Source organism: Haliotis asinina, chromosome 1 (assembly GCF_037392515.1).
Source record: "Haliotis asinina isolate JCU_RB_2024 chromosome 1, JCU_Hal_asi_v2, whole genome shotgun sequence".
NCBI classification, from domain to species: domain Eukaryota; kingdom Metazoa; phylum Mollusca; class Gastropoda; order Lepetellida; family Haliotidae; genus Haliotis; species Haliotis asinina.
Genome location: NC_090280.1, coordinates 52,144,316 through 52,162,812, shown reverse-complemented (window position 1 = coordinate 52,162,812; position 18,497 = coordinate 52,144,316). Strand labels below are relative to the sequence as shown.

Sequence of the window (18,497 nt, the reverse complement as noted above, 5' to 3'; positions counted from 1 at the left end):
ACTGGTGTGTCGTTGGATTCTGAGTCTGAGTCTGTCTACTCAAACCCATGGACGTGGCGCAGAGGCCAGCATCCATCAGGTGATCACAGTGACGGGTGTGATTGGCACAGTGATAACGTACTGACAACTGGTGTGAACCATTGTGGGATCCAGTTAACCCTCTCTCACCCACTGACAAACACTGATTTTAACGTTCTCTCTGATCAGAGTGAGTTTAGCTTTCAAGTTGTTATGGAGGTGATGGAGTGAGCTGGTATTCCGACTTGAAATGCTCAGAAGCTGACCTTGACCTGTGCCATCAACAGACTAATCACGTGATTCCATTGGAGAAATGTCATGCTTGCATGGAAGTTCATCCATGGAGAATCCCGATAACCTACAGTCGGATTGTGCGGCTACAGTCTGTAGTCAGTAGGATGCACGTCTCGCCTTTCCATGTTGTTTGTGTAAGACTGTATGGGGTATTTGCAAATCTCATGAGTGAAATATGTGGCTAGTAAAAATCCAGACGGGCCAGTAAATCTTCACAGTCACTGGCCCGACTGGCGAGTGGATTTTCATGGGATCCTTTCGTAAATATCTCACTGTCTCCGACTTGTTAAGTTATAAATATACTTGGCAGGATGAAAATGTTCATCATATCCTCTGCTTAATGTTATGATGGAACCTTCACATGTCGGACTAGTGAATTATTCTGTGGGTTAACAACTTTCAGACATAGCTAGTCCGACTGTTTTGCACATTGCCGTGTATATTCGTATTTTCAGGTGAAAACTGAATTTTCGTGTTATTGTGAATATGCAAGCATCTGGTATCGTTGTATCGGATAGTCGCCATGCTATATACAGTGTTTGTCGCAGAATAGATTTAGTTTCAGGGAAATGACAGACTCGGGTTATGTCGTTATTACGTCGTTGTTATGTACAAGGTACATAGTGACATAGTACATATTTCGCTACGAACATATAATTCAACCATTTGTATTTATTATTCTTACATTCAATAGGCAATATGACAGTTTCTCATGGCGTGTGACATTTCCAGCAGATATTGACGTGCGAGGAAGTTTAGGTCTTATAAGTTGTCATGGTGAACACGAAGTAGGGAAAGCAGGTGGCTAACGTCGACGGTCCAGGTTCGGTTCTCATTGGAGTACAATGTATGAAGGCAATTTTATCTTTCCCTTTCATAATAATTAGTGCTTTAATATTGCGGCGGCTTAAGAGATACAACTCTACTCGTTATGTACAAACCTGTTTGGCCAGTCTAAGCTAGTACACATGTCTCATTCTTCATTAGTTCATATGAATTAGTTCATAAACTCGTATTCCAGCCAAGGCCTACATCGAGCACACCATAGTATAGTGCGAAGTCGTCTAATTATATGCTGGACTAATTCTTCATGTTCTCAACTTTTAGAATACCAAACAAAGTCAATCACAAATTATTACAAACTCAAACTTTTGGATGATGAACATCAGTTGAAAGGTACTGGAGAAGTTTTCAGCCTTTGTAGGCTTTCAGCGTGAACACGAGAGACCAGGTATATCACTGTCCACAGCTAGTACAAGAATATATATACGACTAAAGGGATGAGGTGGTGAGACTCGCTGACTTGGTTGACACGTGTTGACACCAATTGCTGAAGCTGTTGATCACTGGATTATCTGGTTTAGACTCGATTATTCACATACCGCATAGCTGGAATATTGCCGAGACCATGTCGCGTTAAACAACCAACCAGCCAAGCAACCATTAACAATTTATGGCTTAGCGTCCACATGCTCTCGGTATACTGGTTTTCACCCATTTTAGCTGGATTTGTCTTTCTAATTTGTGAGTAATTGGGTGGCTATGGTATTTCTTTGTCTATGTATACATGTATTTCATTACTATCTATGTAATAAGGGCTGTTATACAACGAACAGGTCAAAGCGCACCGGAAGTTCTCGTCGAAATCTAACCACTGCTTCCGACAAAGTGACAAAATGCTATCAGTGTAACAACTTATAACAGGGAAACATTATTTAAAGACTTATGAAACTCGCATCGGGTCTTTGATTGGCTTTTAATGCATTCAACAACGTCACTGAATCAGTATGACACACTAAAGAGAATTCAGGTTAAAATGGGAATCTGATAGAAGGCTTTGCGTATAGAATTTAAGTTAGTTCCCATCACAAGTCACCCTGACGCTGAATATCTGACACGCACCATGCTCTAATAGGTATGTGTGAGGCTGCGCCTATGGAGTGATGTAACGTTCTGCATCCATATGCTACAGTCCTGATCGCTTGACATTTCGCCACCATCTTCTACCGTGTTTCTGTTGGTGGGGAACGCGATAACATTACGCATTCCTTGCGCTGTCTTGAAGTCGTTACCACTTCTTGAGTTACACACCCTACACATGCTACACGCTACACATTGAGTCTGGGTATCATGGAAACTCGGGGTGCCTACACGGCGTATTCTGGGTGCTATGGAAACTCGGGGTTCCAATACGGCGCTGCCTGGTGCAATGGAAACACGAGGTACCTAAACAGAGCAGTCTTGTGCCATGGAAACAAAGGGTGCCTACACATCGCAGTCTGGTGCCATGGAAACACAGGGTGAGTACACAGCACAGCCCGGAGCCTTGGAAACACGGAGAACCTACACAGCGCAGTCTGGTGCCATGGAAACTCCGGGTACCTGCACAGTGCAGTCTGGTGCCATGGAAACACGGGGTGCTTACACAGTGCAATCTGGGGTCATGGAAACAAGGTGTGCCTACATCGTGCTGCCCTGTGCCATGGAAACACGAGGTACCTAAATGGCGGTGTATTGAATCCATGGAAACACGTGTTACCTACATAGTGAAGTTCCTACATCCAGGAAACCACGAAGTGTCTACACAGTTCAGTCAGGTGTCATGGAAACATGGGGTTCCTACATGGTGCTGACTGGTGCCATGGAAACACGGGGTACCTACATAGTGCTGTCTGGTGCCATGGAACCATGGAGCACCTACACAGAGGAATGTTGGTCCCATGTGAGCACTTGAGACCCTGTCGCTTAATATACCTCTGTTTCTCGTGCTTAAATTTCCAACCTCCTTGAACGCTTCTTTCGTCACATTAGAACGCGCCATCTTAATGATGTAGGGATGCCATGTTGATATATCTGTTGTTTAACTAATAAAGACAACGATCTGTAATCTCGTCTGGACCAGACACTCCCGTGACTAACATCATGAACATCGATCTACGTAACAGGATGCCAGAAACGTCACAGTTTTACACGCTAGGTTCAAAACAACCATGACACCCGCATCATCAGCTTTAATGGTTTGTTTCATATTTGCTCTGCATCGAAACACGGCTGCATCCTTTCTTGTACCAGATATATCAGTTCTACAACATTTGCTTATCTCTGACAAATACATAAATAAAATCAACAAAACCGTAGTATTACTTCATGAGAAAACTTCTCCTTTTCTTCTATATGGAGAGAGGAGGCATGGGCCTAGATTTTCGAAGTTCCTTTAGAACTAGGAGTTGTAGTTCATTGTGAATGTATGGCACTTACAACCATCTGAACACAAGGGGAGCTTCGAAAATCTAGCTCCTGGTGACTGCAAGTGTGGAGACGCTACTGCTACGCCAGCGGTAGTGACACGACGGCATGGACGGTGATCTGAATATGAAACGGATGAGGATGTCTCTGGTGTTCTTCATTTCTGAATCAGGTGGTTAAACAAGTGGAAATGGCTGATGCTTACTGCAGCCGATGCAAGACCATCGACAAACCTGAAGCTTACACTTCATGACCAAGTTCCCTTGGCTCGACTTCCCAAGCCGTTTCATATTCACATCTGGTGCCCATGGCAACATCTAATTCTTGCCTTAATAACCTACCGCCAAGTTTCACAAACAGATTATCAAAGAGGAAATCTATCATTTCATGTACGTTCTCTCACTACACTTCATACGCCATTTGCTTTTAGTTTTGACAAACTGTCCTGAACTGAGATACGCAACTATACATGACTAATAATCAAACAACATCAGCCTTTATGAAAATGCTCCATATTCTTGTTATATGCTTGGAACACCGCGTTTCGCTATTAAAATGGTAACAGCAACGTATTTTCTATGATTTAAACAAAAACAAAACTCGAAACTTGGTAATAAAATACTTGCAGCAGAAAGGAATGGGCAAAAACGTGTTACCAACAATGCCTGGAAGTATGGTCACCAAGACTACACAACCAATCTGATTGTCACACAGTTGTTATACTGTGATGGTACGAACCACACCATCAGTACCTGGAGTGGCAAGGCTCACACTGGAGGTCAAGCGTGAGAGTCTCAGTATCGGTATCCTCTGCCATTGCTCATAGAAGGCAGGTGTCCTTCAGTCAATACGACACTGTCAGTCATTGGTTGCCAGACTCGAATATTTACAGACACGGCTTGTGGAGCTGAAATATTATTGTGAACCATAGATTGTGTTATAGTTTGAAAATCGTGCTTAAGGTCACCGGTCTATCTGGTCCAGACTCGATTATTCATAGTCAGGAATGAATATTGCATTCTACGTGTCATCCTGACCTAGCAGAGAAGACAATGTGTGCTCATGCCTTCACTCACTGCCTTTTCGGATCCAGAATCGACTATTTATAAACTGTCGTCACAAACTATGGGATTAAGCAGCATTCACTCACACATGTACTTCATGTAACTATGGTGGACTTCAGTGCATGCAGCCACCACTCACTGTGAGGGTCAGGTCACAGCTGCACTTTGAAGATAACAGTACCCAAGTTTAGGAATATCTCGTTAATTTCATTAGGCAATCAACAAATGGAAAATGGCACCGTGGTATCTCTTCCGCTCATCATGAATGTCTTGGCGTTGCTAAGGTAGATGGGCTGTATGAACTGGAATGGTGGCCCCGCTCTGTAGTTTTTAACAGAGAGCTGTTGTTGGCATGTATTTTAATCGCCGGTTATATTTGAACCTGTGAACCTAATGAATTGAACTTGAAATACTGCTCCTGCACGTTTTTACTCTTTCGATTCGTGCTGCTTTAGAATCCCATTTCTAGTGTCACCACCACCTTAATATTGCTCGAATATTTCTAAAAGCGGCATAAAACTAAACTCACTCACTCAGTGCAACACATGCCTGCTTGTAGTTACTTTCCCGTCCCACACCCATTGTAACCACTTAATCGAAACTCGACCAGCACTTTCCCGCCAAAAAGTCCGTATTCCTGTGATTCGATATATACTAGAAAGTCGCCCTGAGCGCCATACATTGTATCCATGTGGGGAATCGAATCTGGGTCTTCGGTGTGACGAACCAACGTTTTAACCACTAACCGCCCCTTGAGGATCAGAGGATATTAATACAGCTGACTGAGTTGAAGTCAACACTTTTGCCATTGTCATGTAGAGCAGTTTGTTACTCACTGTCTGTATGGACAGGTCTAAACATGTAACTGGTGCATGGATCTCCCCTCTACTTTCAAGTTAGGTGTATAAATTAGTGGAACTGGTTGTTTTGTATTGTATTGCAATGCCATAACAGATCACCCACACACCATGTCTTTCATTACACTTTTGGCTTTGATTTTGCCAGTTTGTGCAAATCTTCCAAATCATATTATATTGGCGCCCATCAGGATGCCTACCTGTTGCCTGGTTGAACCCACACGTTATCAAAGAGGAGGTCTAAAGCATTTCTCATATATTTCTCAGTAAACTTCCGATGACACGTGCTTTCATGTTTGGCAAACTGCCAAACAGTTGAAAACAGGTATGTAACTGTATCCCTAAAAACCATGTGACACGTGTTCCAGGAATAAAGGAATGTAGTTTTTACCTGACGTTTGTTCATGTAAAAATATTCCCATAGATTTTGTTACAATCAAAATGTGTAAAGAACATGTTTTCCAAATTTTATGGCCCCAGGGTAGAATAGGCCTTCAGCAACCCATGCTTGCCATGAAAGGCGACGAACGGGATCAGGTGGTCAGACTCGCTGTCCATGTTGACACATGTCATCGATTCCCAATTGCGCAGATCGATGCTCATGTCGTTGATCACTGGACTGTCTGGTCCAGACTCGATTATTTACAGAGCGACGTCACTTTGCTGGAATATTGCTGAGTGCAGCGTTAAACAACCCCCACCCCACCCCCCACCCACCCGAAAAAAAACCCCAAAACAATTCACGTGAAACAGGTGTTTTTTAGAATTCTTTTGACAGGTATATGTATGTATGTATGTATGTATGTATGTATGTATGTATGTATGTATGTATGTATGTATGTATGTATGTATGTATGTATGTATGTATGTATGTATCTAAATCTGTCGACGGTGTAGGTTTGGCACCACTACAAAGATCTAATGAAGATAAATTCCTTCAGTTAACTCTTTGACAGGATGCACTTTCTGAAGGTGTTCTCTTCTCTCAGCAAACAAGGGATTTTCCTCGGTATCACTTGATAAACACGATTAACATTTCACGGAATATTTACATTTGAAAATTCCAAACATGACAGCTGAAGAATGTCAGGAATTACAAACTTGTCTTGTTACCGACAGTGGCAACATTGTTTGATATCAAAGCTAACGTTTTCATCAAGTTCATTAAGTATGTTGTGGTTGTGAATGAGGGTGAGACTGTGGGTTGTTGAGGGTGGTTGTGGTTGTGGTTGTGAATGTGATACCCGCTGATTGATGAGGGTGGTTGTGAATGAGGTACCCACTGTGGGTTGTTGTGGGTGTGAATATGATACCCATTGTGGATTGTTGTGGGTGTGAATGTGAGTTGTGGTGGTTTAACGTTAGGTTGTTTTCGTGTGACTGTCCGTAGTTGTCATGTGATGTGGTGGTTGTTAGTGTGAATGTGTGTTGTGGATGAGAATGTAGTGCTGTTATCTCCGGTGTCCGAGATTGTTCCCCTTCTACACGGATGGTATCCCCTTGTACACGTGTCCGCATCGACAACCTCTATGTGCAGCAGATTTACAGGGCATTGGTGATACTATCCAACAAGAAACAACCAATCCATACTGCCTTATATGTTTCTTCCCCGGAAAGCTTTCAAACAGCCCTTAGGCACTGTACCTCAATGAAACATAAAGTTATTAACATAAGTTATTTTACACTCATGACAAAGCGAAGGTTCCCTCAATGTTACAGATGTTCACAAAGCCAAAGATTTATGAAAAATCATTACCTCTGTCAGGTAATTCCAACACTGGTAACATGCCCGAAAAGTTTCAACTCCCTGGTTGTGTGGTTTCTGCGGTGTCTCCAGATGGCGCATCTAGCATCAATGGTGAGCAGACAATCCGTCAGGGGCTTGTTTCACGAAGCAACCTTTCCAAGGGTAACGTTAACTCCCATTCTTTAACACTGCACTCAGGTTCCCTTAGTAGCTTACGATCACTTTAATGCTTTGTAAAGGTTGGCCTAGGCCATTAATAATGGGTATGAGTTAGAGTGCCATGAAGATATCTTCAGCTCCGCAGGTCCTGCTCAAGCAACATTGCTGATAGACAGAGTTAATCAGTCCCAAATACTTCCGTCTGTCTGAAGACTTCTGGTTTTCCAGTAACTTGAAATATATCTGACAGTATCTGTTGGATTGTTTTCGGTTGCTTTACAATACACATTTTAATTATGACATTATATTCTTTCCAGCAAGTTAAACAAGTAACTTGAAATACTTTGGTCAAAAAGGTGTAAAATTTGAAGTGAGTTTAGTTTTACGCCGCACTCAGCAATATTCCAGCTATATGGAGGTGGTTTGTAAATAATCGAGTTCGGACCAGACAGTCCAGTGATCAACAACATGAGCATCGATCTGCGCAATTGGGAATCGATGACACGTGTCAACAGAGATCGCGAGTCTGACCACCTGATCCATTAGTCGCCTTTTATGGCATGCATGGGTTGCTGAAGGTCTATTCTACCCTGGGACCATAAAATGTGGAAAACATGTTCTTTGTTTAATTTACACATTTTGATTGTAACAAAATCTGTGGGAATATTTGCTCAACCAATCATTTCAACACATTTGAATGGACTTTCAAATTTGGGGTTCATCTTTCATATCTATATGAGGGAGAGGTGAAAAGCAAGGTTACGTTCTTAAACTTAATAAAATGTCCGTCAAATTTTTCCATTAAAAACTTTTCAATCATTTCATGGATGTCTTTTTTCAGATTTTGAGAAATGGTTTTCTTTACAGAAAAGAGGCAACACAAGTTTGCTACAAGTCTTGTATTTTTGTCAAGAGTAATAAATATTAATTGTTGTTTGGATGTCATGGTCATGAATACACCACTCAGAGGCATTATACTAACTCTGTGCTGATGCCTCTGCCACCATGGGGGCGGTCTGAATCTCAAAAAGAGACACAAAATAAAACAAAATATTACTTGACAAATATGGACAACTTGAATCACTGCCCAGTTTATTTACACAAGATTTCCACCTATCACCTGAAAGAATCATCAACACTTTTAAGTACAGTACAGAAATGTTGTCTTGCAAACACAAAGTTATTATTGTTGGCTTGTTTACCATGGACACCAGAGAGACCATTCCACCTGATAATCCCCAGTTGGGACATGTCTCTGGTTGCCCATGTCAACATCTGTGACAAGCTTTCAGTGGAACTCTTCACCAAACTTCAGAAAGAAACAGAAAACAGTTCAACAGTCTTCTTATGATCTTGAAACACTTGTAGACCAATAGTTTATATAAATATATCACCTTCTCACAGAAGATTTGTTATTCTGATAGGATACCACCCTGTGTGTAGATCTGAACACCTCTTGATTGAAGGTCACATCAGGTGAACGTTCTAGTAAGACACTTAGAATCAGGTTTTCTAGTTTTCAGACCATGTCTGTTTGTTTCTAGTTTTAGCCACAATATATTAATATGAAAAATATGCCCAATTCTAATACAGCAGAGTAAATATTTCACACATTATGACATTTCCATTTTGTGGCATCTGTTCCTGAAAGGATGCGGCACTGAAGGCATAGTTCAGTTTTTGTTTCGAGTTCTTTTTGGGGGTTAACATAGATATTTTCAGATATGAAGTGAAAGAGGAAAGAAGCTGAACTACTTTAGAAAGCTACATCGGATTGGTTGAAAACACATACACACACTTTTGTCTGCCAGGCCAAAGTTCACTTGGGATTCCAATTTAAAGGCCTCAGATCTCCACACAGGTGGGTTACGAACAGAGGAAAACATCTCATCCTTTCCTAAGGCAAAAGTCATCCTTGTAAGATGATGTCCTGTGGCTGCTTGTTATCATCCTCTTCAACAGTCCATGAAGTTATACAAATGTGTGGACATATTTTCAACACTAGAGGATGAATATTTTCGTGACCAAGGGATGCAGTCCAACAAGTGCAGTCGACAGATTCTTTTCATACCCTGAAAAAAAAGACAATAAATTACCATTAGCTCAACATGTGATCATACCTATACTGAGTGTGCATGTGAGTGAGTGAGTGAGTGAGTGAGTGAGTGAGTGAGTGTGGTTTTATGCCACTATTGGCAATACTCCAGGAATATCATGGTGGAAACACCAGAAATTAGCTTCACACATTGCATGATGGGTGGACCCTTAACAAACATTTCCCTAATCTGGGCTATGAAAGTCATGTCCAAGTTAAAATAGCTATGATTAACATTATTATAATATTACATCAACATGCAACAAGCCCAGTATCAGGTCAGATGCTTAGTCTTATGTAAGTATACTGAACGTGTTGAAAATAATGAATATGATGTTAAGTCACTTTGGTGCAAAAATGACGTTGCCCCATTTTACCTGCCATCAAGTCTGGGATCATTGTCTCTTGTTTTTCCCCATCAGACAAATGATCTTTAAATATACTTAGTTCTGCATAATTACTCGCAGTCCCATTTCCCGTAACCAACTCTCATTTTGTGCAACTTTTTCCCCTGATGTGGAAGACAGCTGTGACGAGCCTGGGATGTCTCTATTAACACCATAAGCACATTACGACATCCTCAGCTACTTACTTCTTCACCACCTGGACAACGTCCTCGTCATTTAGCACATGCTCCTTACCAACCTTCTGGGGCTGATGCCGAGCTGAGGATCCCCACACGAGGGCGCTGAGGAGAGACGAGGAAAGTGCTGCCTAGAATGCATGAAACTATGTACATGTGGCACACTCTTGGAGCCCCAACCCCATCTGTTAGCAAAGGTGCAACAGTCAAACTCTTGTGTACAAATCTAATTAACATGTGAGCTGTAATCCACCAAAAAGCCATTTCCTCTGGATGATGTTTTCAGACATTGGTGTAGTCTATTGGTATTTTATGACTACTTCATTTGTTATACTGAAATGAATAGACAGATTACAAGTGACTGTCTAATTTGATTAGCTCACCAAGTCATTGTTTCCTAACTGAAAACTATTACGCCAAAACCACTACGAGACTACTAGTTCCTGAATGGCTAAGAAGACAGTGTGAGGGGCTTATGCTGGCTCAAGGCGCAGGTCAATGTCACTTGTCTTGCACTGCTGTCTCCATGTTTAGGGGCAGTGAGTGTGAGCAATGTAGTTGTACACCGGCGTGACAAGCGACTGCAGTTTCAAGTTATTATCATTAACGTACTCATTGTCAACCGATTTCAACACAATGTCCCGTTATTCAAACAACACTGAGACTATTTCTTATATATCAGATTCTTTTAGTTATGAACGCAAGACTTAAGTTATATTTTGTCTTCTGTTCCTATGGTCATGAATAATAATTCAACAATTCTACCCACCATACCCATGATGTGTCATGAAGCCTCTTGTTCTGCTATTGATATAGCCCTCTTATTAACTACAGCCCTTTAGTGTACATGCACTAACATGAGTTACAAGTCAGTCCCCTTCCTAAGCTCATCTGCAGTCTGCTGACAGGCAATGACTTGCTTTGCTGGTCACATTTCATATTGAACACCTCTTTTGTTGTATTTGAAACTTGTTCCTTCTCAAGTTGTGACAAGAAAACAACAACAGGGATTACGTCTGCAATGTCACATTGTCACAAAGATTGTGGAGCAGACAATATTTGTAATCTGTTCTTTCTCATCCTGTGCCTGATGGAGCCGTGTTGAACAATGAACTATTTATCCAAACACGTGTATCATTAAACTGGGAAGAATTGCCTCCCTTTTACCCGGAATATGTAAGTACGAACAGATTTCAAAGGTAACACATCCTGATGTTTGTTTGCTGAAGTATTATTTTATCTGGGGACTACCAAAACTTAAAGGAAGTTAATCAACATTCATTTTCTACCAGTCTAAGGGTCATATTAAGGATTCTTGATTAAAACAATTTGTGAGCTCATACATGTCGATATCATACATTGTGTACTGATGCTCTTATGGAAAAAATGCTTCAGCTTCAGATGCCATGAGAGTGAGCGCGTTACGTTTTATGCCACACTCAGCAATATTCCAGCTATATGGTGGTGTCCGTAGATAATCGAGTCTAGACCTGACAATCCAGTGATGAACAGCCTGAGCATCAATCTGTGAACCTGGGAACTAATGATATGAGTCAACCAAGTCAGTGAACCTGACCACCTGATCTTGATAGTTGCCTCTTACGACAAACATGGATTACTAAAGGCCAACTCTGACAGAAACATGTCATCTTATTCCAGTGACAATGCTCATATCAATCACTGGATTGTCTGGTCAAGATTTCTGACAGGCTACAAACATTCCTGAAAATGAAAGAATAAGCAAATTCTGGACTACTTACTATTTAAATTCTTTCATGATGCTTCTATGGATCTTGTTGCAAAAGTCTTCCACGGTACTCTTTCCCTGCTTCAAGACAACGGGCGAGCTGTAGTCAGGAAGCTGGCCTTTTGGTTTCGTGTATCTGAAAACATCAAACTTTATTTTACTCTCGCATAAACACTTACATTGGAAGTTCATATATCAATCAAACACAAAACATAGAAATATAAAAATAAGTCACTCACAATCTTTGTCAACAATAAAACACCTCTCTGGAAATATTACAAGAGAACCCCTAAGGATCCAGGGTTAGTTTGTCTATTGATCTTAAGCAACCCATGCTTGTTGTTAGACCTGAGTAACGGCATCCGGAGGTCAGACTAGCTGACTTGGGAGATACATGTCATTATATCCCACGATGCTCATAGATTGACGCTAATGCTCAACTATTTACAGACCACAATGCCAAACAGCTGGAATATTGTTGAGCGCAGCATCAAACAACAAAAAACAAACATAAATGTTTCAAATATACAGTGAAAATAGAAACAGAATAGCACTTAAAAGTAAAAAAAGTGGTGGAACATAATTGAATGTGGCGGCCATTTTGAAATCTAAGATGATTGTCAGGGGTGATGGGAAATATTGGAAACTCGGAGTGGTTTAAAAATAGGTGTACTGTTGCTAATCTCCAATATCATTGAATGAAAATACATTATATGATGGACTAATTAGTCCTTTGACTATGTACTTGACTGTGTACTCACATTCTGACCAGCTGTAGGTAGTTCCACATTTTCTCCAGGAGGTCATCGAAGTTCCATTTATGATGTGCTGAGATAGGTACACAATGGGGGACCTTGTAGATGATGTCAAGCTCCTGGAGAGGAGAATAACAAAATGACCATGACAAGTGGATGTGCACTGTTTCTGGGGTCACAAACCTTTCAATCATAATCTTGACTTGAAAGAAACAAATATATTTATTTTTAGGAAAAAAATTCTGAAAAAAACTTTCAGAGTTGACATGATGTTTTGATTATGATTAGTGTTTCACTGAGTATTTTATGTTGATTAGTTTTCGAGGTAGACTGCAATTCATCAGTCCACTTTTCAGCCAGACTATAGCAGTACAATTCTATACAATATCCAGCAGTAGATGCATCCTTTTCACTGATAAGTAATTGGGGGTGAAACAGTATGATCTTACCATGGAGTGAAATGTATTTTGGTACAAGGCCTTCAGTTTGGTCCGTTTCAGTTTTTGGAGTTTGGCCATTCTTTTAACGCAGCACTCAAACATATTGCAGCTATGGCAGTCTGTAAATAATCGAGTCTGGACTAGGCAATCCAGTGCTTATGAGCATGAGCACCATCTATGCAATTGAGATATGATGACACGTGACCAACCAATCTCGTTAGACACCAACTCGTGAAGGTCCGGGTTAGAATTGATCTTCAGTAAGCATGCTTGTCGTAAGAGGTGACTAATGGGATCGCATGGTCAGGCTCTCTGACACAGCTGATATATGTCATTGGTTCACAATTGCCCAGATCGATGCTCATGCTGTTCACTGATCACTGGATTGTCTGGTCCAGACTTGACTATTTACAGACAGCCACCATATAGCTGGAATACTACTGAATACAGCCTAAAATTAAACTCGCTCACTCACATTAGACGCCTCTTACGAATAGCATGGGTTACTGAAGACTAATTCTAATGTCGTAAAGACATAGTTATAGCGACATCCAGTGAACTTACCTCTATAGATATTTGGTCAATCTTGTTCAACAGGTAGATGCAGGGTATATACACCCTGTTTCCCTCTATGACATCGATCAGGTCCTCTGCCGTGGCGTCGTAGCGGAGCGTAATATCAGCATTATGGATCTTGTATTCACTCAGGATAGTTTTCACCAGATCTACATCTAGTTCCGACTGCCCAACCTGGTGGCAGAATAAGGGGAGATAATATAGTCAATAGTGACACAAGCACGCCTCAAAAATATGGCGAAAATGTGGTTCATCAGTCATATTACAGGAAAATTTGTGAGAACTTACACATATACTCATGGGAACAAATAAAGGAGTGAATGTCTTCCTTCATGCTTTTTGTGATTTTCACCCATAGTGCATTACAAAGTATGAGAAGAAACCCGGCAAAGAACTTAGGAACACTTCTGCTTTCATGAGTTTGCTTATTCGTTTCCACTTCTGCCTTGAACGGTTAAAGTTAAAGCACAATGATGCTGTTCTGAAATCACATTTCTACTACCAATGAAAGATTATATCAGCACATTCAGCTGACTGATCAAGTGACATTCCAAGATTGCATTGTGGGAATGTAAACATTGCAAACATTACCATGTCGCTTGAACATTTTGAGTCGAACTATGAGACATGTCATCCGTTCGAAAACATAAACGTAATGTTTCCACACTGATGTCAGCTGAGTGACACAACTGCAAACCAAGAAACGGGATGCAACAGAGTAGTTTACTGTGGGAGGCAGCACGAGGTGATGGCAACATGCATCATGACATTGGCTACATTGTGACGCAATGCAAACATGTTCACTTACAAGGGGCAGACTATAATTGCACAATGACGTCAACACATTGTGATATAATGCAAAAAGTGCACATTATCATCTGATAAAGTACTGTCAGCGCCTTTGATCTTTCACTGACGAATTCAGATTAACATGTTAGTCCCTCCATGCCTGAAAAAATTCCTGTAGCTTTCGCTTAGTTGTGTTGTTCCAGTCCTACTCTACAACATATGCCTTCTCTGTGCCTACTCCACATTATTCTACGTCTGCTTCATGATCACTCATGCCTTCTCTATGGACAATGACAATTAATGGTCTCTGCCTACACACCGTGCTGGTAAGATTAAGTCCTCCTTTTTCCTTCTTCCTGAACACTATATTTGGTGGCGATTTATTTAACCGAATTCCGAAGCCTTCCAGTTCTCTCTCAATTATCTTCTTGTGTTGCAGAGGTTTTAGAACATCGAGGACAATAAATATGAGCCCACATGTTCTTGCAACTGAAAATAAAAAATAAATAAAATTATTATGCCGCATTCACTCCATAACAATTTATGTTATGTTTATAATGCAATGTATTTTTTGTTGTTGTTTTGTTTGCTTTTGTTTGTTTAAAGCAACTCTCAGCAATACTCAAGCAATATGGCTGACTTCTTTTAAAATGTCTGGACCAGGCACTCCAGTGGTCATCAGCATGAGCATCGATATAAAAACTTGGGATACAAAGAGTCAGCGAGCCTTAACATAGATTAACTATAGTTATAGCACTAAGTTTGCTGAGTACAGTAACACCTTGGGCTTCAAGCAAGAAAAGTCAAGAGGACAACCACTAGTCTACCCTCCACTAGCCTACCCATCACTAGGCACCCTCTACTAGCCTACCCATCACTTGCCTACCTCCACTGGCCTACCTACCACTAGCTACCTTCCACTAACATACCCACCACTAGCCAGCTTCCACTATCTTACCCAACACAGGTCAGTATCCACTAGCCCACCCTCCACCAGCATCCCAGGGCAAACCAGCCTTCCCTAGCCTACCCACCACTAGCCAGCTTCCACTAGCCTATCCATCACTAACCAGCTTCTACTAGCCTACCTCAAATATCCTCCGATAAAATATCCACCACTAGCCAACCTCCTCTAGCCAGCTACCACTAGTCTACTCACCAGTAGTAAGCATCTACTACTATACCCAGCACTAGCCTGCTTCCACTAGCCTACCCATCACAAGCCCACCTAAACTAGCCTACCCAGAACTAGCCTACCTAAATTAGTCTACCCACCACTAGCCAACCTCTGCTAGCCTCCCCATCAGTAGCCCACCTAAACTAGCCTACCCACCACTAGCCAGCCTCTCATGGCCTACCCACCACTAGCCAACGTCGACTAACCTACCCACCACTGGCCAGCCTCCACTAGCTTACCTACCACTATCTTCCCATCAACAGCCAGCATCCACTTGTTGACCCACCAATAGTCAGCTTCCATTAGCCTACCCACCACTGGCCAGCCTCCACTAGCCTACCTACCACTATCTTCCCCATCAACAGCCAGCATCCACTTGTTGACCCACCAATAGTCAGCTTCCATTAGCCTACTCACCACCAGCCAGCATCCACCAACTGAACCACCACTAGCCAGCATCCAATATGTCATGTACACAATGAGAACCACAGAGCCACAGAAGTCTCACCTGCAATGACTTGCTTGCCTCTACCTTTGCCATCCTTGGCACCTTCAATAATACCGGGCAGATCCAGCAGCTGTGGAGGTGGAGACCAGTGTCAAACATTACAAGAGTGACATAGAATGTGTGACACATGAGAGGTGTGATATAGTGTGTGACACATGATGGATGTGATATAGTGTGTAACACATAAAGGGTGTTATATACAGTGTGTGACACATGAGGAGTGTGATAAATAGTGTGAGTGAGTGAGTGAGTGAGTGAGAGAGTTTAGTTTTACGATGCACTCAGCAATATTCCAGCTGGCGGAGGTCTGTCAATAATCGAGTCTGGACCAGACAATCCAGTGATCAATGGCATGAGCATCGATTTGTGTAATTGGGAACTGATGACATGTGTTGACCAAGTCAGCGAGTCTGACCACCTGATCCTGTTAGTTGCCTCTTACGACAAGCACAGTCACCTTTTATGGCAAGCATGGGTTGCTGAAGGCCTATTCTACCCCGGGACCTTTACAGGCCCTAAATAGTGTGTGACACGTGAAGGGTGATATACAGTCTGTGACACATGAGGTGTGTGGTATACAGTATGTGAGACACGTGAATTCTGTGAAACACAGTGTGTGACACAAGTGGGGTGTGATAAATAGTGTGTGACACATGAAGGGAGTTGTTATACGGTATGTGACAAGTAAGTTATGTGAAACACGTAATGAGTGTGATATACAGAGTGTGACACATGAAGACTCACCTGTACTTTAGCTCCCTTGTAACGGATGACCCCTGGTACTGTTGTGAGGGTTGTGAACTCATAAGCTGCCACCTCAGAGTATACGCCTGCCAGGTTGCTAAGCAATGTTGACTTGCCCACGGATGGAAATCCTGAAAAAAAAAATTAAAATATCATTAAATAATTAAAGTACCATTAATTTAGTGATAATGTGGGTATAAAATAAGCTGTTTCAATCAATGAACCCATCAGTATGAATGTTTCACACATAAAATTCAACAAAACAGTGAGTGTGGTTTCATGCTGATCAATTCCATGCCATGGCTCACAATACAATAGATCAAGCTAAGACAGACGAACTCTCAGCAAACATACCAACAAACCCAATTCTAGCATCTCCTGTTTTGGCAACATCGAATCCTTCCCCTGCTGCACCCCCTCCTCCCTTCGGTTCAATAAGTTCTCGTCGTAATTTAGCCAAGCGGGCCTTGAGAAGACCAAGATGACCAGAAGTGGCCTTATTTTTCTGGGTACGGGCCATCTGGGAAAGAGAAAACAGAGTTAAAATGAAGTTAAACACTGTGTCATGATGAAGGGACCTAAGTCAGTACTTCTGAGTTATTGTTGGGTTGATGTAACTGAAGCAAATATATATAGCGAAACAATATGATGAGGCTACATTTTTGCACCAAGTCAAGCATATGGTTTCCAGTCAAGCATATGGTTTCTAAAATGATTGTTCACCACAGTTTTCTAAACATATGTTGATGTTTATATGATTATCAATGATTTTGATATTTTATAGACCACTCGAAACTTGGTCACCAATTCGTTCCAGCCTCATATCAGTATTTACAGAACTCTTAAAATACATGAGTGAGATGACTTCTCATCACATAAACATTATCCAGCTACTGGGACTGCTGAAGCAGTATGAATGACAGTTGGATAGACACAACACAGCCGGCAGCTATCTGAATAAGTAATGTAACACATCTGTTACATTCTTGCTTAGATTTGATGTGTACTGACAAACTACAGGCATCATAGTATATTGTAAACTCATGTAAAACGTTTAATAACGTTTTGAATAACATGTCTGCATGAAACCGACTATCCCTTGGGAAAGAAACAGTCCTATTTGAGGATAGTTATGATATGCCACTAATCATTGATGTTTTGAGATCGTCAAAAATCTATAGTTGGAACGCCACTTTAGGTAAGAAAATAGAGTGGCTGAAATAATCGGTTTGTGAAGCAGATGCGTGTGTGTTTTTTTATTTGTTTTCAAGCTGTCAATTCAGCTTTAGAAGAAACAACCAGAATGTCAGTTGGGTTTGAACATTTGTAGATGTAGTCGCATGAAACACAAATAAACAATTTACCTCAGCTTCGATTTCGGCGATTCTTTGTAAAATACCGCTCATTTTATTCTTTTAAAGTGGTCAACACTATCTATTTCAGTTATATTTCGCTAAAATATCACTCCACGTGATGAATATGGCGAACCGTGACCCGGAAGTTGTAATACTTGTTCCGGAAGTTGAGATAGGTTAGAAGTCATTTGAAATTTTATCGAATAATGAATTACAGGGTTCATGAGCTGCTTGGTATGGTTGTGCACACTGATCAAAGTATATTTACACTGCACAGGTGGACTAAACGTGACATTAAGGGTCTACACTTATGCAAATACATTTTTTTCCTAATCTTAACGGT

The 18,497-nt window shown here is 41.3% G+C and overlaps 1 protein-coding gene across 2 annotated transcripts; it reads right to left on the bottom strand.

Moving 5' to 3' along the window:
- Positions 1-8,442: 8,442 nt before the first annotated feature.
- Positions 8,443-18,454, bottom strand: LOC137293624 (developmentally-regulated GTP-binding protein 1). Of its 2 annotated transcripts, XM_067824286.1 has the most exons (10): positions 18,164-18,454; positions 17,154-17,319; positions 16,800-16,930; positions 16,056-16,125; positions 14,690-14,859; positions 13,570-13,755; positions 12,572-12,684; positions 11,824-11,946; positions 10,073-10,168; positions 8,443-9,457 (listed from the first exon to the last, which is right to left on the bottom strand). In XM_067824286.1, the coding sequence occupies exons 1-10, from the start codon at positions 18,203-18,205 to the stop codon at positions 9,451-9,453; spliced, it is 1,104 nt and encodes a 367-aa protein (XP_067680387.1). In that variant the 5' UTR covers positions 18,206-18,454; the 3' UTR covers positions 8,443-9,450. The 2 variants fall into 2 exon arrangements, with proteins under 2 accessions (XP_067680387.1, XP_067680395.1); XM_067824294.1 differs by lacking the exon at positions 8,443-9,457 and having other exon boundaries at positions 10,069-10,168; positions 18,164-18,304.
- Between the last annotated feature and the right edge of the window lie 43 nt (positions 18,455-18,497).

Bases quoted from the DNA above. Each gene is read 5' to 3' on its own strand.
- LOC137293624 (XM_067824286.1), bottom strand. From the start codon at position 18,205: ATGAGCGGTATTTTACAAAGAATCGCCGAAATCGAAGCTGAG. The intron at 16,931-17,153 runs GTATGTTTGCTG...TTTTTTTTTCAG, and splicing joins TGCTAGAATTGGGTTTGTTG to GATTTCCATCCGTGGGCAAG. The intron at 12,685-13,569 runs GTAAGTTCACTG...TCTCCTCTCCAG, and splicing joins TTGACCAAATATCTATAGAG to GAGCTTGACATCATCTACAA.